Below are 17,197 nucleotides of genomic sequence, written 5' to 3' on the forward strand. Positions count from 1 at the left end.
GTGTGTGTGTGTGTGTGTGTGTGCGTGTGTGTGTGTGTGTGTGTGCAACAGGCCAAATCCAGAGCCAGCAAAATTGATCTGACTTGCTAGCTTGAGAGTAGATGGCCACAGCTTTGCCTTGTCAATCTGGAAAGAGAGAAAAACACAGTACAGCACTGCGGATAGAGCTCCAACACTCGGGCTAAACACAGTGTTTTGACAGCAGGGTTGTGTTATATATCGGTTTTCGAAGAGAACTTGTCTGGACAGCAGCATCAGGGACACAAATTCCCTGTGGAAATGATGGAAATAAAACGTCGTGCTTCAGTGCAGCAGCTTGGGAAGCATTTTCCCTTAAAGTATCCTCTTTTTGCTTCTATAACCAGCAGATGAGAGAGCATGCCAGCACGGGTTACGTGAATGATTTGTAACAAAGTTGAAGTACTCTGTCCATTATAAGACAAAACCTCAATTCCTGCAGAGAGAAAGGCTCTGCAGTCTTTTTTTATAAATGGCCTCTGAACAGCTATCCCATAGGGAGGTTTTGTCTATTGACAGCCGCACTTATTTATAGCTCTTGACAGGCTCAATATTTCGGCCCTTGATATCCGGAGAAGCTTGCTTGGTGCTCGGCAGAAACAGATGACTGATTGCGACTGAAGAGCTGCTCTCTCAGGCTCTTTATAGTCATGTAAAGGACTTTTATTCTGCTCGAAGGAAGGTTCAAATGCCCCTACAGCACTAGAAGAGAGATGTATCACAGCCAGGCATTTGTGACATCGTGTTTGTCGAGAAACATTTCATTCTACGTCTGTTTGCGAGAAATCCCAAATGATCAGAATAGTTGGAGAGTTTTAGCGGGCGTATTAGCTATCTGCCAAGAGCAATACACACACATATACATATAGATACTTGTAGTGATGTTATCTGTCTGTGGGCATTTCACAGAGTGCTCTGGAAAGACTGGCTGGTCTCACACAGAGAACCAACATGTCTTCCTCCTCGCCTCTCATTTAACTTTTGGCCCCAAGTCAAAATGGCCGTCTCCCATACTGGCAGACTAGTGAGTCAATCTGACCAATTTAGTGGGTCACAGGAGACTTCTGCTTCTCCCTCCCTCCTCCTCCTCCCCCCTCTCCGACCATTTGTTTGGAGCATGTGGACGGGGTAACAGAAATGGCGAGCTGCTCCTCATCCTGCTGTGCTTTAATCACTCGCTTCAAAGGGTCTCGTGTTCCTTTCTTGATGGCAGAAGGGAGGAAAATGAAGCTCTGCTCTACCTTGCCTGAATTCCTGTACATCAGAACCAGACAAGACGATATCTCCCGTCACCTTCACTGTCCTAGCTCCAGTTTGGCATCTCACGCTGTGCTTTTTTCATTTAAAAAAAGAGCAGAATTTCACTAAAAAATATTATCGCTCTTAGCCAGACGTAGAGTCCTGCTTCCTGTTGGTGTTATTTTCCTTGCCGATTGCAATCTGGTGTAAAGCAGCGTTATTTTGTTTGCAACTGCAAAAAGTTGATTTTTTTCTCCTTCTTCTTCTGCGTAAGAACGCGCATGCTCTGACAGAGAGCCAAGAAATCCGACTTTGTGACCTAAGTGCTAACACACACAGACACCTCACATCGTACGTGTTTCCTTTTTGTTTAAGGATGAAATCACCAGACCTCTAATATCCTCAGGCGTAAATGAGGAAATAGATTTGGCAACAACAAGTGACCATTACAAAAGTGAGCACTTTTCTCATCTTGATCAAGTTTGGTTAACTTGGGAGGACAAAAACCTCCTGTTTAAATATGTGTTCTCTTGTGGGCCGAGAAAGCAAGCTATAAACACATTTAACTTAATATGGTGAACCTGGTTGGCAAACAATTTACGTACCCGTTCTGTAGGTGGCAAATCTGTTCACTATTAAGATCATGTTTCTGGCCAGCTGGGTAATGTCCAATAGACTGTGTTATTTCTGTTTGTGATGTCCCAACAACTAGATGGAGTACACCTGTGGCACAGAAAGATAAACCACAAGCTTAGATAACTTCAAACCACTGAAAAACTATCAACTTTACATTAAAGAGGAACTTTAATGAGACTGAAGAAGTCACTTGGATGTGTGATGAAACGTTTCTCCCACTGAAAACTACGTCCAGATGAACAGAATCAACCTTTTGAGATTTACTTAACTGGAAGATTGAAAGTGCCCCAAGACAGGAGCTCTAATGAGCTTGTGGACTATCAGTTTGAAGCACAAAACTTAGCAATTTAGGCCATATTTGAATGAGAGGACAGACCTTGGGAATTGTAATCTAAGATTAGCACTGATGAGCTAGGTTCTTGGGATAGGTTTATTCTTAGATATCTGTGATAATAAATGTGATAGAGCTTGCCAAGCCTTAGAATAAAACATACTTACTTGCTAAAAATGAACAGATGTGTTTTTGTACAATCAGATGTTGTGACTGTGCCCCTAATCATACACAATGCTATCCTTATTGTGGTTTAAATGGGTGAGTTGTGTTTAAAAAAAAGTTTTGAGACCAGACTGTACATGTTCGTGCTGTGAAGTTGGACATTTTAACACTGGAGTCTTGAGGGGATTGACCTGCTTATGGAGCCAGCCTCAAGTGGCCATTAGAGGAACTGCAGTTTTTTTGCACCTCCTCATTAGCTTCGTTTTGCAGCTAATAAGATTGGAGCTTATTTAACGCCAAAGAGAGCTCCACATACAGGTAAGTTTATCGCCTAGTAGGTCTATCACTGCGATCGACTCCTTGTGCTTCTCCAAAGTCGTCAAAGGTTAGGATTTGGATTAACTGCCTTGCTTAAATCACCCCCAACAGGATGGTCTCTGACTTGCAGAGATGCTGAGACCCTGGGTTGAAGAATTCCCTGTCATCTCATTACCTGATCCTGGCCCGCATTATGCAGTACATAGCCTCTGTATAAGTCACAGTGTTCAGCATTATCCCAAGGCTGTTGACATTTTCAACCCGTTCATTTCTCTCCTCTCTTGAGATATGAGATACAGCCAAGTTAGATAGTACCTGGACAAAGCAGCAACAGTTAGCTATTGTTCCAGCATAATGCGTAATTAAGTCAAACTCATGTGACTGGGCAAGATAAAGCACGTAGTTACAAAGCACACTGGGGTCCTCCATCTTTGAGCTCAGACTGTAATTAAAGGGCTACAATAGCCATTCTGGGATGTGCTTGGTCTTTTCCCCTGGCTGGCTGATGGGCTGCCTGAATGCCACCAAGGGTAACTGGAAATTTATGCTAAAAGTTCAGTTCAAGAAGATCCATCGCTGAATTCAGCATGGCTCTGTGTGCTTATCTGTTCATTTTCTTAACAAATCTCAATATGATGAAATGCTATTTAATGTATTCTGTTGAAACAAAGTATCACATGTTTATGTATCAAACATAACATGTGATACTCAGATTAACACTTACAAAAGCCTTGCACATTGACCGACCTCCCCCTTTCTGTTGGATTGTTTTACTCCTTATAAAAAGGATGTTCTTCATCTTTGCATTATCTTAAAAAAACAAGCATTATCACGGTGCAGCTCCACTGAGACTATCAGCTATATTTAATTCCATCAGTGACCTGTACCACTGAAAGCTCCTGCTATCTTTCTAATCAAATTTCACCTAATAGCTTCAGTAATAGAGTGGATTGGACCAAAGTGGCCACAGTCAATATGCCTATAATAAATGTATAAAATGACATTATGGAAAGAACGTGGAAATGTGAAAAGAGTCACTCAGAGTTTTCTAACTTGTTATTTTGCAGTGCTGGCTATGTATTCTTGAAAAGGGTAAGTTAAACCCAAGGTCCTACAGCAGAAACAGAATGCTGTTATCACAAGGAAAACAGTTTACAGATGTTTTTCATGTCTCATGGCTCCTGCTGTTATCCTCCAGTCATACCCAGTTTCTTCATAAGTAGTATTTGGCTTATCTGGCTTATTGCAAATGTCTTATTGTAAAATAGCCTAAAATGAAGAGTCACCAGTAAAACAGTTGGTTGATGAATTATGGGTTGTTTGATGTTGGGTCAATACAGAAGGTCATGGTTATTTAAAGTACAGTACATAAAGCATGTCAACTGCACAGACTCATAGTGAGCTAATTCATCTAATCCCCAAAAGTGACAAATGGACAAGAACAGGATTTAATAGTCAGAAGTCACTATAAATAATTTACTTCAAAATGGGTTTCTTTTTTAACATTTAATTAAAAGCTACTGATTACATAAAGTTTTATCTGGATTGCAGACTGTATCTTCAAAGCTGTAGTTACGACTCCATAGAGAATGATCACACAGCTCTACAATCCCAGGCAGCTTGGTGTAGCTTTGATGGCCCGTTTTATCATCATTTATCATTTCCATTATGGAGTAACTTACCATAAATATTTTTGCTGATGTATTGTCAGCCATTGTTGCCATTTACTATATAAAATCAGTTTAAAACATATATACCCTAAACCATTCTTTTGTCATATAGATGCAATATGTTCACTTGAAAATATAATTTTGTATTAACTTTAAAATTGTTGGCTTTATAGCATCTAGAAAAGCTGCTTTTTGGATCATTTACATTGCAGTAAAAATAGGATGGCAACCTCTTTGCAACTAGGAAAAGTCAGTGGTTGTTTGCATCAGGAAACTTGACTCAATTTGTTGCCAACTGGTTGTGTTCATGTTATATTCCTATATACACCACTATATTTCGAGAAATATAACTATGAGGTTCTGGCTGGACTCTGAATATAATTAGTTCTTATGAATGTGAATTTGTATGTAGATTAAATTTGTAATTTTTGCCAGAGTTAATTGGTGTATTTAGAGCCCCACCAATACAGAATTTTTAAGATGAATACAGATATTTGGTGATTTAAAAATTTGATATATCACCTCTCATTTTTTTTTCTTTTACACATATACAGCATAAACAAATTGGCTGTAGTAGTTTTAGTATTCAGTCACTTTTATTTTTTTTTGATTGCTGAGATTTTGCAAAAGCTACCTTATGTGTGACTGGGTGAAATATAGAAATCTAAACACCATACTCAACCACGATAGCCAGGTCCAACATAGTAATCCAGAATAGCTTTACTTGCCATCACATTAAAGTGACTGCTGAGTCCACACGTTTCAGTGAATGCCGTATATACATCAAGTCTCTTTACTGATTTATTCTCCTTCATTTGATCGCTTACACCATTCTGAAATGTTTGAAATGATTTTTACCTCATTTTGTGGCACAAATTAATAATAATAATAATAATAATGGATTGCATTTATATAGTGCTTTTCGGGGCCCTCAAAGCGCGTTACAATTCCACTATTCATTCACTCTCACATTCACACACTGGTGGAGGCAAGCTACAGTTGTAGCCACAGCTGCCCTGGGGCAGACTGACAGAAGCGAGGCTGCCATATCGCGCCATCGGTTAATATTAGTATCAGTGTGGGGGGGAGGTTTTGACAGAAAAAGTACACATCACTGCCAAAAATACATCAATATGTGTAAAGCACAGTCAAGTAGCAGTGACTGATGGCCATACGAATAAAGAGAATGAATATCGATGAGGTTTTCGGGAATAACAAAGCAAGTCCGCTCTTTTCTTCTCTTGATGATTAAGGGAAAACTTTGACACATTTTGATGCAAATTCTCACTTTCTTTCAATGACCATAAGCTTTGCAAAAGTGCTGCATCATAGCTGTGGAGATTGTAAATCAAATTGCACAAGATTTAAACAAAGCAGTTAAAGGTAACTATGAATCTCACGGATGACAACCCATGATTAATGTCGATTGAAATTTATGCAAAAGTAATCTACGTTTGTAAAAGCCATCCCCTTTGTTTTTATTATAAAAGCCTTTCACTTTGTTTTTGTTTGTTTTTTAAGTAATGTCTGTAAAATGGCCCTGAGTAAATTAATAACCACAGTGTGGCTTCAGCTTTTGAATCTAAATCAGCGCTGACACAAGCTGCACTATTGTTTGATGGTTTCCAAGAGTGAAAAAGGCCTTTGCTTTCCTTTATGGGTGGCTCTATTATCTAACTGCTCTGTCTACAAGAGGACCGGCATTGTGGTCAGCACAGATAACAGATAATATGGAACGCATGGAAATAGATGGATTATATGGACAGGGTTTAGAATGTGTTTATTGGGTGGATAAAATGATGGGATTTTCATTGCTATCTTGGCATTCGCTCTTTTAAGCCCCTCTCATTGGATTTAACAGAGCTCTCTCCTCTTTCTCTGCCGGTGTCCATCATCTTCTGTCTTTCCTCTTCAGATCTTTGTATTGCATTATATTACACCCTTCCCTTCATTTTCTGCCTCTCTGTGTATCTCTTTCATATTTTCTCTCGCTGTTTGTGTATCATATTGCTTCTCTCAGTCGTCCTCTGTTCTTTCTTAATGCAGCAGTCCAGTCAGTCAGAGAGATTAGATGGTTAGAGAGCAGTGGATTTATGACATTACCTGTTGTTTTTTAGACCCAAATAGCCAAAATGCATCCTTTAAAGCATCTGAAAATATCAGGTCACATTGTACAACGAGAGTTGATCATTATTTAAAATTACAAAATGACAGAGTGGTACACTTCCCATCTGTTCTTTCATCCAAGCGAAAGTTCCAAGTGGGGCTTTTAACTAAAATTGTCATAGCTAGGCTCAAGTGTTGGAATAGAGAGCTTTTACCTAACTTGCTATTTGCTTGATTTGAATTATAGCTCAAATTGTCCTCTTATTTTGACACACACGGGCCTACGTTCCCACTTATTGTAAGATTTGAATTATAGGCCTAAAATGGCAGCAGCTGTGACAGGTACTGTGGAATACAGCCTAATAGACTCATTTTAAAGTTAACTAGAACTTCTACAGCCCTTCAAAATTCAGACATTTTATGGTGGTTTTGTACTGGTTTTGAAGAATGCATTGTTAATATGCTTCCATACAGTATAATATGAACCCTCAACATCTCATCTCTTACTTCACATGAGTACATTTAGAATTCTTAAAGAATTTTTGCTTATTTCCAGATCAATATTTGTATTTTTTCCACAAAGTTTTAGCTTCTCTTCTTGTAAGGCCACCTTTACTTTAAGCCAACTTTCTTCTAATTGGCTGTCCCTCATAAACAAATGGTTTAAACAGCAGTTGGGTTGTTGCATTACAGATATGGTGCTTTTCAAGTCCTACCTAGCCCATTGGTTATGAGGTAGCAGTGATTACTCGGGCACTGGCCTCACTGGTCCAAAACTCTGTTCTAGTAATCTACCTGTCACCCTTAAAACAGTTTTCCAAAAGGTAAACATTCACAGGCTTAAAATTGAGTTTGTTAAGTTGCATTTTAAGAAAATAAGGAGTAAATCCATGTCCTTTTGAAAAACGGGCAGTATAAAAAGTAGTCTGTTGTCTCTGGTCTAAAGTAGCAAGAGTCTCTCAAGATGTTGTGCCCTTTATGCGGCTTGTTGGAGCTATCCACAATACACTCAGTAAGTATTAACTCGACAGGTAACAGTGTGTATTTGTCCTGGTTTTGGAAATAAATGGCCTGGTAATTACTTCTAACTAATTAGTGTATCCAATCTTTCCAGTCAGGTTTTAGCCAAGCTTGTTGGGAATGGGAATGGAGCCTTTCTGCATTTGACTTTCACACTAGAGGGGAGGTTTGTCTCATGTTATAATCCTAATTTTACAAGGTCAGTTGTTCTTGCTTCTAAAAATAGCCTGGGGGGAATTTTGAGATAATCCGGTATTGTAGCTGAGCACTTTTGCAGTAAACAACATTGTCCTTAACTTCAGATCATTTCATGTCAGATTCTGTAATATCATTGTGTTTTGTGCTCACGCAGCAAAATTGTTGCTTTTTCATTGACATGTATAGTCTTGTGCTTTTTCTACACCCACAGTATATATATATATCTAAGGCTAATGTTTAAGTTTGTAGTATTTAAGCTCTGTATGTAACACAAAACGAGCCACACTCACACGTGCACACACGCACTGTATCATTAGCACTGATGAAGTACTATGCAGTGACATGACCCGCAGCAGGTAAGATGATCACGCTGTCAATTAGTCTTCTTTTGCTCCACTAATTATACTGTCAAATTTCATTGATGCACAATAGAGATTCAATGGGAGACAAGCACCAGTTCTCTCTGTTTCCTGGGCCAGAAGGCACATGAACTGTTTCAGGTAGTGAACACTGACTAGATATAGCTGGTGGCAAGCAGCAGAAAGAACTGCAGAGGGAGAGATGAAGGATAGTTGCAGCTCAGGTGCACCATGTCATTTTCCATTAAAATCACACCACAGGCAAATTTCCAGGGGGCTGTTATAGTCAGACATCAACATCTTAACAATGTCACTGTGATGTTAGCATTTACAGTCATGTGAAGAAAAAAAATCACAGGAAAGCTGTCTTGCACATTCCTGTGAAACACTAAATACACCCTCACTATTTCCATAGGAATTAAAAGTAGCAGCCAGGTACCGGTAATCAAAAGCAGCTGATTAACTGGTCATCGACACGTGTGGTTACTTCTATAAAAGCAGATGTTTTGCCATTTGTCTGGTCTGGAATATTCAGGTTAAGGTAATGGTACATCTAGACTCATTTACCATGTTAAATGTTACATTTCCTGATGTTACAATTAGAAAAAGACTGAACAGGTATGGCTTGTTTGGAGTTATTTCCGAGAGGAAGCCTCTTCTCTCTACAAAGAACATGGCAGCATGGATAAAATTTGCAAATCTGCATCAATCAAACCACAAGACTTATATATCCAACAATGTCCTCTGCACAGATGAGACCAAACTGAAGATGTTTAGCCCAAATGCACAACTTCCTGTTTAGGGAAAACAAAGCATAAACGCACCACAAACGCCTCTACCAACTGTCAGCACGGTGCTGGAGGAGTGATGATTTGGGCTTTTTTATCAGCCAAATGAACTGGGCGCCCTGCAGTCATTGAGTCAGCCATGAACTTCTCTGTATACCAAAGTATTCTAGAGTCAAATGTGAGTCCATTTGTCTGACAGCTGAAATTGAGTCATGTAACAGCACTATGATCTCAAGTAGCCAGCAAATCTAATGGAACAGAATGGCTGAAATATAAATGCTGCAATGGCCTAGTCAAATGAATAAATGAATGCCCACTAATCTTAATGAACTGGAGCAACTTTGTAAAGAACAGTGGGCCAAAATTCTTGCACAACGATGCAGAACACTGATAAAGCTTCAATATTTATGCTGTTTTTGCTGCTGAAGTGGTTCTATGAGCTACTGAATGATGAGGTGTACTTAGTTTTTTAACTAGTTTATTAGTCTTTAAGCCTTTCACGCATAGTGTTCACTACAGTGGACAGCTATTCAAAGGCTGTTTTCTTGTATTTGTGACAGTGTCAATGGTATATTTGCACATAAACCACTACATTGGACACTGATGTGTCACCCCATACCCTGCCACCCACTCCAAAGGTGTTGTTGTCCACCTGAGCGGACGTGTAAAAAAGTCTTTGAAAAGTACATGTTTAAAAAAGAAGTTCAAAAATCTTTTTTTCATGCCTAAAGATGAATAAAAAGATGTAAGAGAAAAATCCTGATTAAGGTTGGCATAATTCATGCATGAAAGGGTTAAAAAACTTTCTTCATCACATGACTAGAAGTAAAAGCTATCTCTGTAGCCTAGCGTGGCTGTGAGAGTCTTGCTTACACAGCCTTAGGTTCGAATAATCTACGCGTCACCCTTCCCCGGCGTGGTCTGCAATTCCACTGCTGGGGATGCGGACTCACCTGCATGGCATCCACAATCACGCCTAGCCGGCTTTAAAATCTGTACTGGGTCCTGAGATTGGGTTGTTGTTGGTGTGTGTGGCTGGGAGCCGCAAAGCTAAAGCCAAGTAGTGTTGAAACAGCAACCGAGTGAATAAAGTATATCCTGAAAAGCCTTACTGTGTGGACGGGTCTGCCGTGAGTTATTTACAATCACATTTCGACCCTGATTCATGATCGTGTGTTAGATTAAGGATTTTTAGATGCTAGTCTCATTGTGCATATTGTACTCCAAGATTGAGCTTTGATTCCGATTCCTTCGTTTAACTCATTACTTATCTCTGCTCCTGTCCTGATAATGAAGAATAAAGTTCTACATTTCACCCAATTCTGACAAAAATCCAACACCCTCTGGACTATTTTATATTCCAGCTTCAGCCCCGTGTTGATATAACCACTTGAAGCTAACACCACTTGGCCTCTTCCCTCAGTTTCCAGCAAGGTGTCTACATGAGCGCTCAGCTTGCATGGACTTTTACTTGCATCACATCTTGGCCATTGCTAAATAACACACATTCATCTCCACTCAGGCATATTCAAGAGCAGTGAGGCATCATTTTGACACCAACAAATGTAGGAAAAGTATGTGAGGACCAGCCTGCTCTACTCTTAAGAAAACATTGACTCAGTCTGTGTCATCAGTACTGCCTGTCGGAGCCCAGACCGGTCATAATAATCCTCATCATCCTGCCCCGTCAAAGGTGTTTGTCTGATATAAACACACTCCATCCTCCCAGACATGGGGCTTTAGTCTCTCTCTGCTTCCCTGCTTTGTGTAATGCATTTGTGTGCTTTGCGTGCTTCCAAGACTTGTGTCTGTGGAGGAGTGTTTGTGCAAGTGCATGGCTGTGTTTTTTTGGGATAATAACGTCTGATGGATGAGGAGTCTGCTATGCTGACAAAAGGCCCCATTAACATATACCGCTTGGCTCCCTCTCGCAATCCATCATACACCACATACACCCACAGAAAATGCAGGTAATCAATGGGAAGATTTAATACCAGCCTGTCTCCTAAAAATTACGTTCCCATGCAGCTAGACTGTATTCCCAATTACGGTTTAAAGTAAAAGTATTGTCTCGCCAATAAAATACAATGTAATGTAAAAGCTCTACAAGCACTATTTAAACATAACAGTGTTGTAGATTATCTAAGGTTCAGCTATCAAGTGGAACCATCCTCTGTTTTTAATTAGTTTTATCTGACATTTTCACTTTTAAATTCAGTTTTCATTCACTGGTTAGTAGAGCTGGGCAATAGAACGATAACGATATGTATCGCGATATAACTTTTTCTCGATAGAAAAATTAAACTATCGCGATAGACCTCGCCGCTCTTGTCCTCTTAAAAAAAAAAGAAAAAAAGAACAGCCAATCCAAATTAAGTAGCGCAGAGCCGAACCAATCACAGCCGCAGCGTCACGTCACGTGACTTGTTATGTACAGCACAAGTGCCAAGCCGCACATGTGTATTTGTTTGGGAAGCAGCCAGCGACCGTACCGCCCGGGTAATGGAGGAAATGAGTGTGCCGACTAGAGAAATCAACCGAGCGTGACCAAAGGTTACCGAAGAGAAAACAGATGATGGTTCCAATGCCGGAGAGATTGTCGAACGGAAGAGCCATAGAAGTTCCGTAGTGTGAAGGTATTTCGGCTATTTCAAGTCTGACAAAAAACAGACTAGCGTGCACTGTAAATTGTTCTGAAAGCAAGTCTGGAAATACAATAAACTGGTGCATGCGCTACGTCCACACGTACCCGGGTATTTTTGAAAACGCAGATTTTTCTATGAGTTTGCACCTTTCGTCCACACGTAAACGGCGTTTTTGGACACTGAAAACGAAGACTTTTGAAAACTCCGTTTTTGCATTTACGTGTGGACTAGAAAAACGGAGAAAACGCAGCGTCAAAGGTGTGCGCATTTTTTGACGTCACACTGTGCGCCACGTAATTGTTTCGGTGAAATGAATTTCTACAATACTGTTACTGTTAATTCTACTCTCCGCAGTGTTTAAATGCTTACATATACACACAGTTACTGTCCCTCCACACATACGACTCGGTTCTGCTTCTATGCCCCAGCTTTGTTTACTTTTTCCCACCGAGGCTTCTAGACTTCTGATTGGCCAACATTTCTGCACGGTTAGGAATCTAGCTCCACCTGCTGCTTTGGCATGTTCATAGCAGCGTTTTCCTTCATTTCTTCCTTTATGTGTGGATGGGATTATTTTTTAAAACGAAAACGGAAAGTCTCCGTTTTCAAAAATACCCGTGTACGTGTGGACGTAGCCTCAGTCTCTGACTGGAAGCGCTAATTCGTCATTCGGCTTTTGTCAGACTAAAGTAACTGTTAAAACTGTTTGAAAAGCTAAGCTATACAACAAGGAGAGATTGAGAATTTCCTTTTAGTTCTCAGTTTATTTGATATTGACAAAAGTTTGTCAATTTTGTCTGTTCTTCTGTAAAACAAACTAAGATTTATTTTTAGAATTAATATTTTGTTTCTAAGTGGAATTGACAATTTAGTCTGTTTCGTTTGTTCTATTTTTAAACTTAAACGCTTTAGCGGCTGCCTTTTGTGTAGTTTGCAATATTTGCCTTTAATTATCTGAAAAAGTCTCATGTTCCTTAAGTACATCTACCCTGTTGAACTTATTATGGGAAATAAATATTTAAATAAAAACAAGCTGCTGATTATTTCACATTTTACTTGTGAGCAACGGCACATTTAAATCTTACAAATATCGTTATTTGGCTTATATCGTGATATATATCGTTATCGCCTGAAATGGAAAAAAACATATCGTGATATGAAAAAATCTTATATCGCCCAGCTCTACTGGTTAGGTGTAGCCACCACAAGACGAATAGGTCATGGTTTGGGTTCAAACGTGCCCTTTCGGTGTTAACACCATTCGGGTTCCCAGCTCAATGAGCAGAAGAAGTGAGTAAGAACATGCACTTGCAGCCCAACTACTGGGTTGGGCTGCCTTTAACTCTTCATGAGCTTCAACAGCGTCACCTAGTTACTGCAGATTAGTCAGCTGCACATTTGTGATGGAACTCTCTCATTTCACCACGTCCCAAAGGTGCTCTTGAATTGAAATGTGGTGACTGTGGAGGCCATCTGAGTACAGTGAGCTCAGTGTCATGCTCAACAAACCTGGTTGAAATCATCTGAGCTTGTGAAGGCGTGTGTTATCCCATATTCTCATGGGTACACTGTGGCTATAAGGGTATGAGGTTTGATGGGGAGATTGATACCGCTTTGAATTCTGTATGCTAACAAGAAAACTAAAACCAGTTTTAGGCTCCTTCCAGCCTTTGAGCTAAATTAGTCACTTACTGCTTCTAACTTCACCACAAAGACATGAAAGTCCATTTTCATAAGAAAAAATTGTGAAAAGTCATATCTCTTTGTATGTTTTTACATATTGTTAGTGTACACTATATTATAGTGTCATTATTTTACCGTTTTACCTTCCTTGTTAGAAGTAATTAGGAAGGGCAGGTTTAGAAATGAGTATATCAAATGGACAACTAAGGTTGAGTAGTTTGGTTAGTGAGGCAAATCTGACATACTTGGGCGTGTGCACTGGAGGGACAGTGGATGTACTGGACCTTTATCCTTTTTGATGTGGAATATGGAGCTGCCAGGCAGGCGCCAAAGAGAGACCACAGAGAAGCTTTGTGCATGTAGTGAGAGAGCTCATGTAGAGGGTTTGAATACTAGAGTTAGGATTAGAGGCAGATGATCCACTATGGAGTACCCTAAAGGGAGCAGCTGAAAGAAGGAGATCATAGTAATTTTAATTTTCAGGCTCAGAGGCACAGAGTAACCTTTGGGAATGTCAGTCTTATCAACAGGCGGTTGGTCATCCAGGAATTGAGGTGGATAAGGAACTTTTCCAAAAGTAGAACTTGAAGCCCTCGAGCTCGTTTCAGCAAACAGGCCTCAAAGGAGAATACAGGAAATCGGAATTACCAAGAGCCTTTAATCCTTGAGCAGGAAAAACAACTTGGAAATGATACTTTTACTCAGAGTAATAAAACAGTAACACTGTACTTAATACAGTACATGATGTGTAGTCACTCCACTTGTTTGCTCTACTGAGCCTGTAGCCTACTTACATGGGTGAATGTTATTATTTTGGTGTTATGTCACGTATTGACACAAACACAAGGGTTATTTAGTGTGTGTGGATTACAAAGGTTTAAATCTTGTTGATATTGATTTACACTGAACATCTTGGCGATCATAATACAATGGAGGTTTTCTGAATTTGTAAGATTAATAGGAATTTACGTGCTCTGGTGTCTAATGTCTTCTGACAAATATCACTGGTTGGGGAGTTACAGAGAGAATATACAAGAGGAGTCTTCAAAGATTTATTGGACGTTGCTACAGTCGAAAGCTGTATAGAATTACTGTGTGTGTGTGTTTGTGCGTGTGTGTGTGTCACAACAAGAATACCACTGTAAGTAAACACTAAAAAACAGCAATATAGTTTCTCATATGTTTGTTTCAGGGTGCCAATCCACACAAAATCACAGGCAGAACCGCCTTTACATAGCCATCAAATATCCTGAATGAACTAGCAAACAAATCAACAAATTAAGTGCGTAAAAGGAGCTGACATGGTTGTGTACATGCTATGTAATGAAATTCAAGGAGCAAATATTACTTCTCTGCTACCTGGTAGGACAGAACGAGAGGGGAAATAACAGGAGAGAAGAGGAAATGAGTTTGCGTGAGACTTATAACCACGCAGTTGTATGACAACTGAAACAGAAATGCGTAGGCCTGTCAGCATTGTTTGTTATATGTAACATTATGGCTGTGTTGAAACACTAAATGGGAGTCTGTGTGAAGATACGTTATTGGCTGCCAAGACAAAGCTGAAGACGGTCTGTAAACACAGTAAATGCACAGGGAATTTCAGGAGCAACGCCGACACTTGTGAGCAGCATTGGTACTCCGTGCTTTATCTGTTGGCACTACTGCGTACCAAATCAGTGCAGATGTGTATGGAATCTTATATTTTTTTTATTATTGTGTTTCACTGGTGCAGAAAAACAGGCAGACTTCTCTAGTCCTATTTGAACTGATGTTTTCTCACCACCCTTTTAGTAATATTTCTTATCTCCAATCCCTTTGTGCTTACCCTTCTGAAATCATTCCCATGACAAGATAACACTGTAGAGGGATAAACAAATACCCCAAACAAGTTCACAAAAAGAGAAATTCAAAAGCAACCTTGTTTTCACTTTGATAATAAGGCATTTTGGAGTGTATGTTATTGGTTTTGAGAAGGGTCTCTGTTCCCAAGGTACTGAAGAATCTGAAGTCTGTATGTTTTCATCCTTCAGCGAAAAAATAAGAGTTCAAACCGTAGAAAGCAGCATTTTGTGTGGTATTCCCGTTTTTATCGCAAACCTACGCAGTGGACATGGATGGGAAACACAGTTTAAGGCATGTGTGGCTTAATGGACTACCGTCAATCTAAAAGTATCCCGATGGTGCTCCACCAAAGAACAACATTTCACAGTATATTAACACTTTTTTTTCTTTCTCTCGTTTGTCTCTTGCAGTTCAGCAGATGAGAAGTTTCGCTGGAATAATCAAGGTAATGTGACTGTCTTATTCACTGTTTGTACTGTAGCGCTGCGCTTTGCTGGTTGTGCTTATTGCATTGTAATCTCGTCCTATATAATATTATATATATTGATGTAGTTCTTTAGAAAGTACTGCGGTGGTCTTAAACCACCCCAATAAAGGTTAGTTAACAATAAAAGGGTGAGATTCTCTCACCACACCTCAAACCATCTGACAACTGAGTAAAGCAGCATTTGCAAATAATTCTGAGTATTTAGTTTAACCTGTTCAGGGTGCCAGATGGGATGTGCTTTCCATAAAGGACAATGAGAATCAATGAGCTTTTAGGCAATTTGAAAGTCAAATTAAGACACTTCTCCAGGCTTGACAACTTCTTTGACGGCATTTATTAGCTGAAGAAATACCTCCCATGCGTGACACTTAGGTCTCCCTCTCTCTGCCTCATTGTCAGTCACGCTGAGTTGTATAGGAAGCGCGGAGGTTTTGTGGTTTAAACCCTCCACAGTGAAAGTTTTCAATGTCTGCCGCGGTCTTTATCCATTCCGCTATGCGGGGGGGGGCAGATTTGAAAATGACTTTTAGCTTTTGTTAGTGAGGGTAGGAGTAATTCTAGTGGAATGCTTCAGACACCCCTGGAAATGCTTCACCAACAGCATCAACATCATCAATCTAGAATTGTGTCAGTTGAAGTCAATAAAATCTGCCTCCTAAATCCACTGACTAAGTCCTCTACTATTACCGTTTCTCTTCTGTCTTGATAAGAGATTAATGCTGCTCCTAAGACTCATTTGTAAGCTGTTATCCCCCTTGGCAGCCCACTTTAACTTGAAAACACTGGGAATGTTATCAGCCTCTTTCTGACAGACAAACGGCTGGTATCTAAGTACAAGGTAGACCTCAAGATTTGTTGCTGGATTATCAGTTAGGCCTTTACCCTTGGCCCATTGATCGCCATTGCATGCTGCTCTGTGTCACTGTGTAAAGCCACTTCTTGGGTAACTAATCTGCAGTTAAATGACAATGATTTTGAATATTTTTTTGTTGAAACTTGTCTAGAATTGTGTTATAGTCTAAGATCCAGTTGCTTATATTCAAAGGTGGGTTTCTGGTTAAAGGATGAGTTGAAAATGAAAGGTTACAAACACAATAGACAGAAAGCAGAGACAATGAGAGTCATTGGGAGTCTGCATGTGGCTCTTCATTTGCTAACTGTAAGAAATAGTGTAGTCACATGATGTGTAAGTGTATGAATTTCTGCTCATGTTTGTCTCCTGTTCTTCCTGCACATGTAGATGGACAGAAGGACATAGAGGAGGAGCTGACAACAGGCCTAGAGCTGGTGGACTCCTGCATCCGATCGCTCCAGGAATCAGGCATCTTGGACTCACAGGACACTTCTACAGGAGACAGTAAGATCAATGTTGTGATGATGAGAGTAGAACGAGAAACAATTCTTCCTCCGTTTTCTTTCCTGAGACGGCAAAAGAAGCATATCTTGGAAGAGGAAAGGTACAATCTAATCAAAACCAGCGAGGATGGTTATTCCCAGAGAGCCGTAGTCTCCAGGTTTTGGTTGATTAACCTGTTGAATGTGTTTGAGTTCACAAAGAAAGTGCGCTTCACAAAAACAGCCTCCTCCACTAGTGAGGAAGCATGGCAGTGCAGCAGTATGTTTAGTCCTCCTTTGAATTAACAGCAACCTTTTTAATGAAGCCTGTTCAAGGTTCAAGGTTCAAGGTTC

The 17,197-nt window shown here is 39.9% G+C and overlaps 1 protein-coding gene across 10 annotated transcripts in view; it reads left to right on the forward strand.

Moving 5' to 3' along the window:
• The window catches only part of ctnnd2b (catenin (cadherin-associated protein), delta 2b), a 231,489-nt gene that overhangs the window by 106,013 nt on the left and 108,279 nt on the right, over positions 1 to 17,197 (forward strand). For all 10 annotated transcript variants that reach the window (XM_005740267.1, XM_005740268.1, XM_013912714.1 and 7 more), the window contains 2 exons: positions 15,432 to 15,466; positions 16,749 to 16,865. In XM_005740267.1, coding sequence (XP_005740324.1) covers positions 15,432 to 15,466; positions 16,749 to 16,865 — 152 coding nt within the window. The remainder of the gene's footprint in view (positions 1 to 15,431; positions 15,467 to 16,748; positions 16,866 to 17,197) is intronic.

This window comes from Pundamilia nyererei, unplaced genomic scaffold, assembly GCF_000239375.1.
Source record: "Pundamilia nyererei isolate P.nyererei 1_Seehausen unplaced genomic scaffold, PunNye1.0 scaffold00098, whole genome shotgun sequence".
In the NCBI taxonomy this organism is placed as follows: Eukaryota; Metazoa; Chordata; class Actinopteri; order Cichliformes; family Cichlidae; genus Pundamilia; species Pundamilia nyererei.